General features: G+C 49.7%; 1 protein-coding gene across 2 annotated transcripts in view; it reads left to right on the forward strand.

Annotated features, from left to right (window-relative positions):
• LOC142907795 (uncharacterized) overlaps positions 1-7101 on the forward strand; it is a 41668-nt gene extending 34567 nt beyond the window's left edge. For both annotated transcript variants that reach the window (XM_076057599.1, XM_076057600.1), the window contains exon 14: positions 318-7101. In XM_076057599.1, the coding sequence (XP_075913714.1) occupies positions 318-476 (159 nt within the window). In that variant the 3' untranslated portion in view covers positions 477-7101. The remainder of the gene's footprint in view (positions 1-317) is intronic.
• The last annotated feature ends 7143 nt before the right edge of the window (positions 7102-14244 follow it).

A 14244-nucleotide genomic window follows, 5' to 3' on the forward strand; every position in this document is an offset into this window, starting at 1 on the left:
CTAGCTGCCTCCAACTCTATGGTGACTCTTTAATCAATTTGGCCAACATCCTTCAAGACGAGTCCCTAATAGCAGCGAAACTTTATAATAAACTCTTGCTCACATTGATTTGTGCCCCCAGTTGGATAATTTTAACATCATCAACGGATTGTGTTGTCATCGATGCACAAGCATCAAACGAAGTCAAACCTTTGCCATTAGCACTGCCATTTAACTGAAACACACACAGAGTAGCCTGGCAGTGGATCTGAAAATTTACTAATGCCTGGAACATCGCCCTGTTCTAAGCAACACGCTTTGTGCCTGTGTCGGTGTAGGAAGCGAAAGAAAGGGAGCAGTGGCAAGGCAGCGAGAAGGCGACTGAATACATGCTGGAGCTGGTTTGCGTGAAAAGACATGTCAAACAATTATGGATGGTGCTGTGGAATCTCCGTGAAACCTACCCACAATTGAAGGACATTTTTGAGCAATTCTAACTGGGGTGCAGGAAAAATGTGGTGCAGTAGTTAGAGCACATCATTACCCATGGAATTTTGAACCCAATGTTGTTTAAATCTTTTTTCCCTCACACTACCTGTCTGTGGAATACCCCACCATCTTCTATTTACTCAAGTTCTTGTACAAACCGTTACCAATATGTAGTGACATCGGGGATGTCACTGTATGGTGCTGGCCCAGAAGGGCCGTCCTATGCGATGTTCCTACATCATGGACCGTGTGGGTGGCTGTGTGAGGCCGGTTCTAGCAGAGCATGGCGTGCGATGCACCGTTATGGCGTACACCCCATAGGTGGGTGTAGTACCAGCCCTAGCGGGGCTTGGTGAGCGCTGGGATAGCGCAGACACCACGCAAAAATCACAAGGGGGAGCGGGAGAATGTCGGGACAGGGTTGCCCTGGCCCACGGCACTCTGATTGACCCCGTAGACACGTGATCCGGAGTGTCCACAGAGAGGGTCCCAGGTGGGGGGGCTTAAGGGTGATCACGTGTTCGGGGAGAGCTCTCGAGGGGGATTAAGAGCGAGCTAGAATGCTCGCAAAGGTAGATGGGGCCGAGGGCGGAGCCGGCCCTGACCCGGGAGGATATAAGGTGGGTCCCTCGGAGGGACTGGGGTCGCTGCATTCTACAAGCTGGAAGCTCTACATCCTACAAGGCTTCAACACGTGGTCGGGGGCCCGAGTGAGGGTCCGACCCTTCGTAGCTGTAACTCCTATGTATAGTGTAGTTGCCTGGGTGGTCACCACCCTAGGCTGTATCTGGTAAAGGGGCAGTTACCCCTTTGTGTATACGTGTTACAGATAAATGTGGTGCCTCTATGGAACAAGGTCTGCGACTCAGGTGGACTCACTGCAAATCCATCATGAGACCTGATCTACGTAGTGTGTGGGCGACAGTGCCGAAGATTGACGCGTCCAGCCGTGCTAGAAGACTGTGCCGTGAGCACAACTTTCTGGATACCTTAAGCTGTTGAAGGAATGCCAGACTCCTCTCCAACATAACTCCAAGGAAGAAAGGCTCTGCATCATACATTAGCAACCGGGCATTCAGATGCAGTTTGAGCTCGTAGTTGTCTTCAACGTTGTGTAGGTGAAACACACTGGAAACTGTCTTGCTTTTGCTTGGCCGACGTGTCAATTTCTTGCAGTACTGTAGTCTGCTACCATGGCCAGGTGACTAATCAAGGTACATTCAAGGCTGCCAAAATCACAGGCTTGGGTTGTGATGCAGATGTAATCCACGTACATAAATCGTCATAACTTTGCAGAGGTAATCGATTATTTTGCATTGGCAAACTGCTGACCTTGTTGGTGGACAGTCAGAAGCAGCCATCTTGAGAGGCTCAATGCTGCCCACTTTTGACCCTAGCAGGGCTGGGGACAATATTCTTTGGGTCTTTGGGTGAAGTCACGTAGATAGGTTCAAAGAAAAAATAACTTAAAACTACAGCGTTTTGTCATTGCAACACAAGCGACACAAAGAATATGGATTCCTGCAGTCACGAAAGCTTTAAGTCAAGATTTGACTGGGGATAAGTTGAGCAGAAGTAATTTAGTACACTTGTCATGCACACATCACGGCTATCACAAAGGCACTGTTTCACAGATACAGGTTGCAATATTTTCACAGCAGGGGGTGATGTTACTGTGTAATTTTTTTGGTATTTTTTGGGTAATTTTTAGACTTGGAATGTGAACAAAACAGCTGGCACACAATGATCTGCTCCTGATTGATACCAGGGGATATTTAATGTCCAGGGAAGCGGACGGCACAGAGTCGTATTTACGGTTTATAAACACTGCAGCTATAATGCTGGCAGGTCGCCCGGCTCAATCTGCAATTCTCTAACAAGGCCATGAACCGCGACTGCTGGGCCACGTCACTGCCTGCTGGCAGTTCATCGCAGCTACATTGGGTAAATGAAGTTGCTGTCAAAATGTTACTGTTGTTGTGCAATGGTTCGTACACTAGACTTGCAATCCAAGGGGCATGGGTTCTATTCCATTCCTAGGTAAAATGGTAGCTTCAATTATCAGCAGTATAAACCAGGTGCACCACAGTCGATCAGCAAGTCGCGTGCAGCGGGATCAATATGGAAGAGTTTGTGAACAATGCACCCAAGTTGGAACTCTGAATATTTCCCTCGTGAGGGTTTTTTGACAATACATTGCAGAGCTGCAAATTACCTATTATTGTGGTAGGGCCATTGAAATTCCCTCACTTCTACAGTCGACCCTTCCACATCGCGGGGGTTAGGGGGCGCAGGCCCCCCGCGATCTAGAAAAAAAACGTAAAATGTTTTGGTCCCCTTGGTGAGTGGAGCGAGCACCTCCTGCCGGGGGGTTTAAGTTATCTCTACATATCCAGCCTTTGCGTGTCGTCTACTGGCTTTTGCGTTCTTTTCGCAAACTTAAACTTTTTCAAAATATTACTTTTAAAAAATGTGGGTATATTTATGGTATTAAAAGATCAAATGCATTAATATTATACAGTACTGTACATATGTTTTATGCATTTATGAGTTACTAAACGTTTTGTGTGTCGTCTGCTAGCCTTCGCGTGTCGTCTGTGGCCTTCGCAAAACTCCCCAAAATTTCCCATAAAATGTTCTTATGCCGACCCCGCAATATATCGAAAACGTCATGGGAAAAGTCGCGATGCAAAAAGGTCGATTGTATTACATTGTCCTCGAATTACATGACACAATGGCTGGCTCGTTTCTAATGACGTCAGGGATCTTTGACGTCCACTCTGAATCAGACGAGGCGTAATATTGCATACACCCGCAGTGATAAACAGGACGGCCTGCCGGATGCAAACCGCCAACCTCAACAAGTGGTGAACGCGCTGCTGCTGGGCCCAGTCACCTTCACGATGATCCCCTGTGACGTCCTTTGATTGATGTTTAAATGGCCATTACGTTATGCCACATGTGACAAGCCAGTGTTCCTAACCCGTGCTTCAATCAGTAGGGAAAGCAAACTCAGACGAATATTTTACACATTTACCTTTTTAGTCTGAGAAACTCGATGTACATTGAAATGATTAAGGCAATTTACGCTAATGCAAATATTTTAATAAAGCTAGGTATTGAACAATAAAACTATTATGAGACCTTTGCCAGGAGCAAGATATAATGTTTTTACCCTTTTATCTGGCAACAAAACTGATACCTTTTTACAAGGGATCATGCTTGCATTAACCGCAACATTTACGGTCAAAATGCAAACAAAAAGACAACACTGATAATGTATGCACTGTCCTTGCAATTGATTGGTACACACTCGAGACAACTTTTCTTAGTACCCAGTCTCACATGGTGTTGGACCAGATGACTCCAAAAGGCGCACACCTCAAAGACAATGCACCATCAGTATTGAGAGCTCGGGGTAAGCTTGTGTGCAAGTATGTCAACAAAGGATCTGACATAGCTATCTTGGGCCTCACAACAGATGGCACAGTGCATCATGAGGTTCAACAACTTTGAATTGGTAGACATCAGCACCAATGAAGCCATATTGAGAATCCTCAACTTCCCCATTCACGAGCGACATCCCACTGTGTTTTGTCTCAGCGTGCACCTTGAGAATAGGAAAAGAGTCTTCTTCATGGACACATGCACATACGCGAGCCCAAGTCCCACAACACACAACTCTCACTGCTTTCTTCCTTCACTGTAGGGATGATGCTTTGCTCAGACACTGCTTCATCATGAGGTACCCAAGTGCTATACATGGAATGTTGCGAGAAAAGTAGGTGCACCGCAATATTGGACAAAATGTGTTAAATTACCCACAAAAAACAGTGAAGCACTTGGCCGTGTTTACACTTACATCCCAACAATTTTAAATGCTTGTACCTCAGACTGCTTCTACATGAGGCCAAACGGCCTAAGTCATTTGAAGAGCTGCGAATAGGTGATGGCACCATCTGTGATACTTACCAATATGCTTGCCAACTCCGAGGACTGCTAGAGGATGATGAGCAATGGAACAGCACTTTGGACGAGGCAGCTGCAACTCTGTCACCAGCAATGGTGTGGAACCTATTTGCCATCATGCTGCACACATGTGCCGTGTCTAATCCTCTGCAACTATGGCACGACCACAAGGAGAATCTGGCAGAGGACATTCTACACCAGGCACGTGCAAAATCCAAACCTGCTACATCACTACAATGATGCCATCTTCAATCAGGCTCTTATTATCATTGAAGATAAGTTCAGGATTTAGGTGGAGCTAGCCTCTAAACTTTTGCCCTTCCTGAACCAGAACAAAACAAAGATAATAATGTGCCACATAGCCTTTTGCGAGAACCCAACTAAAACAAGCAGCAGCTTACTGAATACATCGTACTGCATGAGCAAAGTCTGCTTCCAAGCCACAGAGAAGGCTTCAACAAGATTATTATTGCTGTTTTCACGGCCAGTGGTGCCATTTTATTTCTGGCAAAACTTTATTTATAAATCTTCTTTTGGCCAAAATCCGGCAGAGCAACATTATCTCCAATACAGTTGCATTATTATACATTGCTGTCACTATTGACAGGATTGAAGAACAGCTCAATCTGTCTTCAAATTGAACTTTAATTTGGATAACGCAGAGGCACCTACCTGCAACATTACCAGGACCACTGGCAAAGCCACAGTTTGCTGTAAGTCTGCTCAAAACGGGCAATGACAATGCAGATAGAAGTTTCTCTCTGACCAACATTGGCACAACAGTTGCAACACTTCAGTAACTTGATAAGTTGTCTTTGGTGATGTTTCGCCACTTACATGACCACAATTGGCTATGCAAAAGAGGCATCCTCGCACCAAAAAATGGCGCTGTGAATATCACTAACAACGACCTCCTTTCTGAATTACCAGGTATTTCTCATACATACAGGTCAATTGACACTGTACTGGACACTAATGAGGCAGCCAATTACCCTACAGAATTTCTCAACTCTCTGCAACCACCTGGTGTGCCTCCACACAAACCCAACCTCAATATTGGCACACCCATCATGCTTCTTAGGAATCTAGACCCACCAACACTTTGCAATGGTACGCGATTATCTGTGAAGAAAATGATGCCCCGTGTAATTTAATCGACCATCATGACTGACCATGCAGCAGGACTAATTCCACGCATTCCAGCCATTACCTCTGACCTGCTCTTTCAATTTAAACTCCTTCAATTCCCTGTCCAGCTCAGTTTTACATTAAGCATCAACAAGGCACAGGGTCAATCACTCAAAGTTGTTAGCTTAAGCCTGATAAGCCCATGTTTCTCTCATTCCAACTCTATGTTGGTCGCTCCAGAGTTGGCAATGCGAAAAAAATTCATATTGGCACTAGATGACAATACATCCAATATTGTATATCCTGAAGCTCTCCAATGTTAACACATTTTAAAGCTGTCCTCATATCAAACAAACAAGTTATGTGACTATCACACAATAAAAACAACCGTAACAAAATACACGTTTACCGACTTCATTTGCAGCATTAAATCATTCTAAGGCAACATGCCAAGACATTACTCTTACATTTGATTACTGAGACCCATGCGAAGCTGGATAACTTAGCTCGTTACTTATAATATTGAGAATATTGGCCTCATGCTCAGCTTGGCCTCAAGTTCAGCTTGATAATTCTTGGTACACGTTATTGAAGATCAAGGAGCATCGTGTGTTCAATGAGTGTTGTGAATGGATTCGTTGTATTAATGTGCATCACGCCTTTTTCAAGTGCGTACATCCATTTGTTTGCCTTTACCACAGCACACTGGTTCGGATACTCATTCTTATTTGTGAAATATCTCTCATACTCTCCCCTAGGATCCATATATCCTTTATTCTTAACTTTGCCTTTCACGCACTTTGCATTCAACTGTTGTGTCGACGTTGTTTCATCAATTTATTTAAGGACACTCGTGTTGATAAGGGTGCATCTCGACAACAACGGTGATTTGTTATATTCAATCAACCAAAATTATTATAATTGCTGTCATGAACGTTACATAATCATCTGAATGGTATATCTTGAAAGCGTGATTTATAATACCGTAAGACAGCAAAGATGATCATCAGTTTCCAGGCTGTAGCAGACGGCCTCCCGTGTGTATGTCCACTCATGTGTCTGATTGTACACTGCTGTGTATGTATGTAGCGGCATAGCACTGGCTGCTGGCAGAAAAGGAGATCTGAGGCGTACGGCAGTCCTCACGTCAGCAGGCCAGGATATACACAAGACAAGGATCTAGGGGAAAGGTCACAGAAGGGGCCCACCAGGAACCCGCTATTAGGCTACAGAAAGGGGGCGTGGCCGGGGCGGAGCCAGGCCACGCTGACAGTATCAGAGGGGCCCCTGTGGGACACCTCGGGGCTGTTGTTGGAGTGAGATCCCTGTCGTGCTGCTGAAGTCCATCGTCGACATTCTTCTCTTCGTCTTCACCATTCTTCTCGTCGTCGTCTCTGTCTCTACCTTCTCGGGGCGCCGCTCGTCAGGCAGCCTACCAACTGCCCTGCCTGAGTAACATCGCCGACAATAGACGGACTAAATATTAAGTTTGTTAACCCCGATGGTGCTCGTTAATAAAGAAGTGCTTCCAAGTCTTATCGTCTCCGAGTTATTCACTACATGTACACTCGTGTGCCTATGTACGCAAGTGTGTATGTGTGAAATATTTTTCATGTGTTTTCACGGTAATTGCATTGAGGGTGAAGGGGTAACCGGCCCCTCGCACTCATCTCGAGACCGCGTGGGCGGCTGTGGTTACCATGCAGAACCGCTGAGGAGGTCGGGGGTTGTTTTTATGGTACTTTACCCGTGGAAGGGAAATGCCAAACAACAGGGAGTGGCTCACCAAGAATGAAGGGGGTGTGGGAACGTGGCGGTAAGGTGTGTGGACCTGTAAGCCCCAGGCTACTGTGGGCTCACATCCCCATCAACCGGAGGCGAGGAATGGTGGTTGCTCATGCCTCCACCGAAGGTAAACATCAGTGGAGGGATGCAGGAAAAGTCGATGAGTCAGATGCCTTCTATGACTTCCTGTATTAGACTCTCACTGTGTTCGTATGTAGGCATGTTATATTTATGTATGTGTAGAGAATCCACCGTTCTAAGGCAGAGGGGCCACACTATACTTTATTTATTGTGAGGTGCACGTTGCACGCATCCACCCTACTCCGTTTCCCTATCCGCCACACCTCTTCAAGTGATGTCCCCCCCCCTCTCTCTGGGCGTTCTCTCTTTTTCTCTTCCCGCCGTCTCTCTCCTTTCCATTGTGACGTCATCCTCTCACTGTAACCTTGGATCATGTAATTATTTATACCTTCGGATCACGTAAGAATTAGGACTACATCACGCACCCCCTGCCCCCCCTTCCCCCCTGAAAAAAACGTCATCCTCGACTAAACCACATCCTGTACGAATCCAACGGAATGAAAGAAAAATACACTTTTGTTGGTCAATAAACAAGCAATGTCGAACTCAACCAGAGAACTGTTACTTTGTGTTTGTGTTGGGATTAAAAATGTGTGTATACAGAACAGTATTTAAGACAACAGTAAATGAATAACTTGTAAGACAAGACAGTACATTCAAAGGGTAAATCGGACCTTAAAATGTGAACAACCGACGAACAACCTCCGGTGTGAAAAAACGACAGTGTCATATTTATACGCGGTCCCGTTGTCTTGCATTCATTGGCTGTCTATCACCATGGAAGCATCGCCCAGGCCCATGCCCGGGCAACCGGGCCATGTAGCTGTGGCAACAGCGGATGCTGCTGCACCTCCCTCGTCATGGGCAGTCCTGGGAAAGGATGGAATCCTTCTTGAGGTTGGGGCGTCATGGCAAGTGACTTCCCCGACCTCGGCAGTGATCATGAAGGGGAGTGAAGAGGTGAAGGTGTAGGTAGTCCGGGAAAAACAACCTCCTACCTCCTCGTTGGTGCCAGACAGCAACGCTGTGGTGGGCAGTCCCGTTGGGGGAGAGCCAATTTAGATTGGCCATTCCCCTCATGGCGTTTGTAACCACCACAGCGGCCAAATAGGGGCTCTGGACGGGTGCGAGGGGCTGGTACCCCTCCACCTTCAATTAATTATTACTAAACCACGATTTAAAACTTAAATTAAGCTTGTGCCGGAGGCCACGGGGGGACAGGCGTCTATGACGTCTCTTGGCCAAATGCCATTTGGCAAAGCCAGAAGACTGAATCCTTACTCTCGGGGCTCGTCCAGAATCAACAAAAAACCACTACGGGTGAGTCAGATGCCTTCTATAACCTCCTGTCACAGGTGCTAGCTAAAGTGGCCCCTCGGGATAAAGTCATCTTGTTGGGTGACTTCAATACCCAAAAGTCGGTCATGATGCTGGCACCTGGTCTGGAGTGATTGGAAGTAATGGGCCAGATCAGCTCAATAACAACGGCAGGAGGCTGCTAGATTTTTGTGCAGTCCATGAACTTGTAATTACCAACACGCTGTTCCGGCATCAGCCCATCCACACAACATCATGGATGCATGCCAAGTCCAAGCAAGCACATCTGCTGGACTACATAGTGACGGAATAGCGGATGCAGGCCCATGTCCTTGACACCAGGACCTACCGTGGAGCTAATCTGCCCACTGACCATCGACTTGTCATCTGTAAGATGTCTGCCATTCTTCTACTCCGGTGGTAGGTGTACACCCAGGACCCCATTCAAACCCATAGTGGCATGGTCTCAGCTAGCTGATGAAAGTTGCAAGCGAGATTTCATCATCGCTTGCGGCTGGGGTTGGCATCGTCCCCGACTCCTGATGTCGAGGGGAAATGGGCGAGGTTTAGGACTGTGGCTCATGCAGCTGCAATGGCTGCTTGTGGTACACGGTCCAGACCTCCACAGAGACCCTGGCTGACAGAGGAGGTGTTCAGTCTGGCTGCAAAAAAGCGACAGGCCCACTCTCATCGTCTACAGCATCCCACGTCAGGGAATGAGGAGGCTTACCACAGCCTTCGCTTGGAGGTTTGGAGAGCTGCGAGGCACTGCAAGGATGGTCGCAGGTTGCTGAGAAGATGGAGTCTGCCTCAATGGCCCACGATCACAAATCACTCTTTAACTCCATCAAAAAAGTAACCTGCAGCACCACACCTATTACCAATCTCCGACCCCAAGGAACAGATTTTCAGATTTGCTGAACATTTCTGTGAGGTCCTGGGGGAGGGGAAATCCCTCATCCTGTAAAACATCGTGGGACAAAGTGGGGATGACCTTGCTGAGGCTGCGGTGCCTCAAATATTGGAAGTCACCGCATGTGAGTGGCTGGCTGAGGTGCCATCTGTTGAGGAAGTACTGAAGGCGATCCAGAGTCTGAGACCAGGAAAGGCACTGGGCAGAGATGATCTCCCAAGTGAAATGCTAAGAGAGGGTGGCATTTGTGCACAGGCGGTCCTATATGGCATCGTAACACAAATCTGGACCACTGGACGGATTCCGCACGATGGCAAGGATGCCCCGGTGGTCCCCATCTTTAAGAAGGGGGACCGCACAGACTGTACCAACTACAGGGGCATCTCACTCCTCAGTGTGCCATCAAAGGTCCTGGCAATGATTATTGAACATCGCCTTTCCAGGCACACTGAGGAGAGGGTTGCAGAGCCCAGATGCAGTTTCAGATGCCATATTTTCTGTCCGTCTGCTACAGCAGAGGTGTAGGGAATTTCAAGAAGACCTATATCTCTGCTTTATTGACCTGGTCAAGGCCTATGATACCATCAATAGGTCTGGGATCTGGGTTGTCCTTCGTGCTTTTGGAGTTCCTGACCCTCTGTTCACGACCATTAAGGACCTTCATGATGGTGAGCGGGCCCGTGTAAAACTATGTAACCGCGAGTTGGAGCCATTCCCTTTTCACCTTTGGGTGCGACAGCGATGTCCTCTGGCTCCCACGTTATTTAACATCTATTTCGACCACGCAGTTCATGAAGCCTTCAATAGCTTACCGGAGGAATTTCCATCTGTTACAGATACAATGGGAGGCTGATTGATGCCCGGGTGTGGTCAAGGGATGGCTCCCTATTGCTCAACCACGTCAGGTATGCCGGTGATCTGATAATTGCTGCTCACTCAGAGGAATTGGAGGCGATTCTGCTGAACCTGGAGCTTGCCACAAAGAGGTGGGGCCTTACGGTCAGCACCACCAAAACTAAGCACCTTCCCGGGTATTTTGTACCATCGGACACTCCACCCCCACAACTCCCAATTGGCGATGGGCAGTTGTGGAGAGAGTGGAGAGTTTCCAATACCTGGGCAGTGTGCTTATGACCGGCTCTGGTTTGGCAGCAGAGGTCTCACTCCGAATCAGTCGAGTGGCATTATATTTTAATCAGATGCATAATTCTGTGTGAAAGCTACCTGGTCTGTCACTCCACACAAAGCTTCAGGTCTTCTCGGTCACAGTCATTCCCTCCCTTCTCTACGCTTGCGAAACGTGGACACCCCCGAATGGAACATCTTTGCCGGTTAGAAACATTTAGGCTGGCCTGCCTACGATCTGTCCTGGGTTTAATCAGGCTGGATTGTGTGAGGAGCTCACAAATCCTTGAAAGATCTGGACAAAGTCTCATCGGTGAGCTACTCCGGCAGGCGAGGCTGCGTTGGCTAAGTAATGTAGCCCGCATGCCCAGCCACCCCATGCCTAAACAGCTTTTGTTTGGCCAGATCGAGGGGGCTAAATGGGTGCGGCATGGGATAGAGAAGAGATTAAGTGATGTGGTACAGGAGGATGTGGAGCTGAGTGGACTTGCCGATGGCTGGTAGCAGTGATGTAAAGATCTGCCTCTGTGGAGGAGGCTCGTGAAGGACGCTACTGGGCAGTTGGAGGCAGTCGCCCTGCAACAACAATGGAGGGCGGAGGAGCGACGCTCACAACAACGAGCGGAGCGCCGGGTGGCTAAAGCACAGCAAGTTGGCACAGAAGGGGGCACAAGTTGTGCATGATCCAGTCGTCTCAGTCGTCCCGTGGCACCTGGGTCTGCCCCATGTCCTCGTGCCAGCGGGCGTTCGACACTTCACGTTGCTTCAATGTGCACATCGCCTGGCACAAGCGTCATTTTGACATCACCGCCACTTAGTGGCGAATGGCGGTTGTTGTTGAAGGTGTAGATGTTCGCGGTGACCCGGTTTTTGGTGCATGTAATGGGTGGTCTTGCGGGTGGAGTACCACGTCCATGTTAGGCCTCGACCGGTCCAGCTTTAGACGGGTGGGATGTAGATATCAGTGCCGGCATCCCAATTGGACCCACACACATTGGGGCCTTTACAGGGCTTGCCATGGACGGTGCAGTTTGGGCGAGGTCCCCAAGGGGACCTGTGGGCAGTGTTGCCTGCGACAGATGTGCCACGTACATTGGGGGCAGGCAGTGCCCCCACGTCCAGCCCTGGGAAAGCAGATGGTGCTCGGGCCATGAGTGAGCTTCTGTAGGCCTAAAGCTGATTCTCCTTCCTCCCGCCAACGGTTCTGGAATAATCTTTTAGCGCTGGATAGTGGGTCAAAAATCACTCCATCTCTCGGTAAGCTGTTTGCAGGGTGTTGTTTTTTCTCCGCCGGTATGGAGGAGTATATTATAATTAAAGCATCGTCACTAAGGGCCATGGGAAGAGCCTTCAGTGCCTCGTGCTCCATCCATTCTAAAACAAAAAAAACACTAATGTAGACTGTAGCCTGGTTCTTAATCGTAGTGAGTGTACTGTCAGTCTATGATGTAGACTTTAGCAATGGTTATTAAGCTGGCCTCAAATCGGCGAACAAATGCTCCCCAGTCCCCTCGTTTAGCCACAAACTTCTGACCATTGCCTAACTTGCGTGGTCGATTGGAGCCCTCCCCTCGTCACCGTTCTGATCCCCCAGGCTGAATAAATTCCGCGCCTGGGCTATGGATGCCGTGCACCTCTGACCATTGTACCAGCACCTCCCCACATGGCTCCAATGCTCCACCCCTAAAGCTTGTAGCGGTCATTACCGCTGGGCCAAGGGGGTGTTTTGTCGCCGCTCCTCCAATGGCAGCTAGCGGTGTCAGCCCCACTAAGATTGACTTAAAATCCTCCTGAGGTAACTCTCTGTGGTTCCGACGCTGCCAATTTAAATCGTGGAACCTCCGATGGACCTGCTGGCCCCGTGAGAATGGAGCCCATTGGTCGTGGTGCCATGCTCTCACCCATTAGAGGCACTGGCTCGTCCATCCCCGGTATTGTCGTCTCCAGCGGTCTGTCTTGGGCGGTGACCAACCCCACCGTCGCTGTTGCCCACGACGTCCCCACAGTAGGTTTTCCCGGTCGGACCTCATGGGTGGCGTCGGCGCCGCCGGGCTAGCAGCTGCTAGGGTCGCCGGCCCCCGGGATCTCTCCTGCCTGCGACCCTGTCCGCGAAGTACCGACGCTCCCAGACTCTCCACTAGTGTGGGAGCTGCCGCCGCCGCACCCCTCCCCGGGCGGGGAAAGGTCGTCGGGCTCCTGTTCCCCCCCCTGTGCTGCCCCCCCCCGAGTCCGGGTTTCCTGCCGGTGGGGCATCACACTCGACCGCCCTGGGACCCGCTAGCGCTTCGCCGGCACCCAAACGCGACGCTCCCCGCCCGCGCAGTCCCACGCACCAATCACACGCGGGTAACAGGGGGGTTAAAGGTCGGAGGGTAAGCGACGTCGTTCGTGCTAACTCCGACGATTGGGGTGATTGGATTAAACGGGTTTAAAGGGCTATGCGATGGGCATGCGTGCGAGACGGGTATCCGCTCGCAGCGTGGGAGTCCGCAGCCGACGGTTTGTAGCGCACACCCTCCATGCGGCGCCGCTCCACCCACGCGGCGACCACCGAGAACAGCAAGCGCACCCACGCTTCCACTCTCTTTCCACACCCTCGCAAAAACCACACCAGTCTGTTATGTAACGACCACCGCGACAGCAAGCGCACCCACGCTTCCGCTCTCTTTCCACACCCTCGCAACAACCACACCAGTCTGTTATGTAACGACCACCGCGACAGCAAGCGCACCCACGCTTCCGCAAAAACCACACCAGTTTGTTATGTAACGACCACCGCGACAGCAAGCGCACCCACGCTTCCGCAAAAACCACACCAGTCTGTTATGTAACGACCACCGCGACAGCAAGCGCACCCACGTTTCCGCTCTCTTTCCACACCCTCGCAACAACCACACCAGTCTGTTATGTAACGACCACCGCGACAGCAAGCGCACCCACGCTTCCGCAAAAACCACACCAGTCTGTTATGTAACGACCACCGCGACAGCAAGCGCACCCACGTTTCCGCTCTCTTTCCACACCCTCGCAACAACCACACCAGTCTGTTATGTAACGACCACCGCGACAGCAAGCGCACCCACGCTTCCGCAAAAACCACACCAGTCTGTTATGTAACGACCACCGCGACAGCAAGTGCACCCACGCTTCCGCAAAAAGCACACCAGTCCGTTATGTAACCGCCGACGATTTATTCCACCGCGTCGGTGAGCCCTTATTTAACCGAGTCAGTCGGGATCAGCGGGGCAGGACCAATCTATCTCTCGATAGTCGGCACTACACTCTACCTGTCCTTCTCCCCTTTACCCTCTCCGGTTTTGCTCTTAAGCTAAGTCCCAACTCCCTCTCTCTCTTACTCACGGTTCGTCGTCACTGCCGTCTGGTCCTCGCGGCGCGTCGATACGTCCCACGGACGTTCGCGCGGCTGGACTCGGGAGTTGACGGGCCTGGGGTTGACT

This window comes from Petromyzon marinus, chromosome 83 (assembly GCF_048934315.1).
Source record: "Petromyzon marinus isolate PM22_M1 ecotype Great Lakes invasive population chromosome 83, UKy_Petmar_22M1.pri1.0, whole genome shotgun sequence".
In the NCBI taxonomy this organism is placed as follows: Eukaryota; Metazoa; Chordata; class Hyperoartia; order Petromyzontiformes; family Petromyzontidae; genus Petromyzon; species Petromyzon marinus.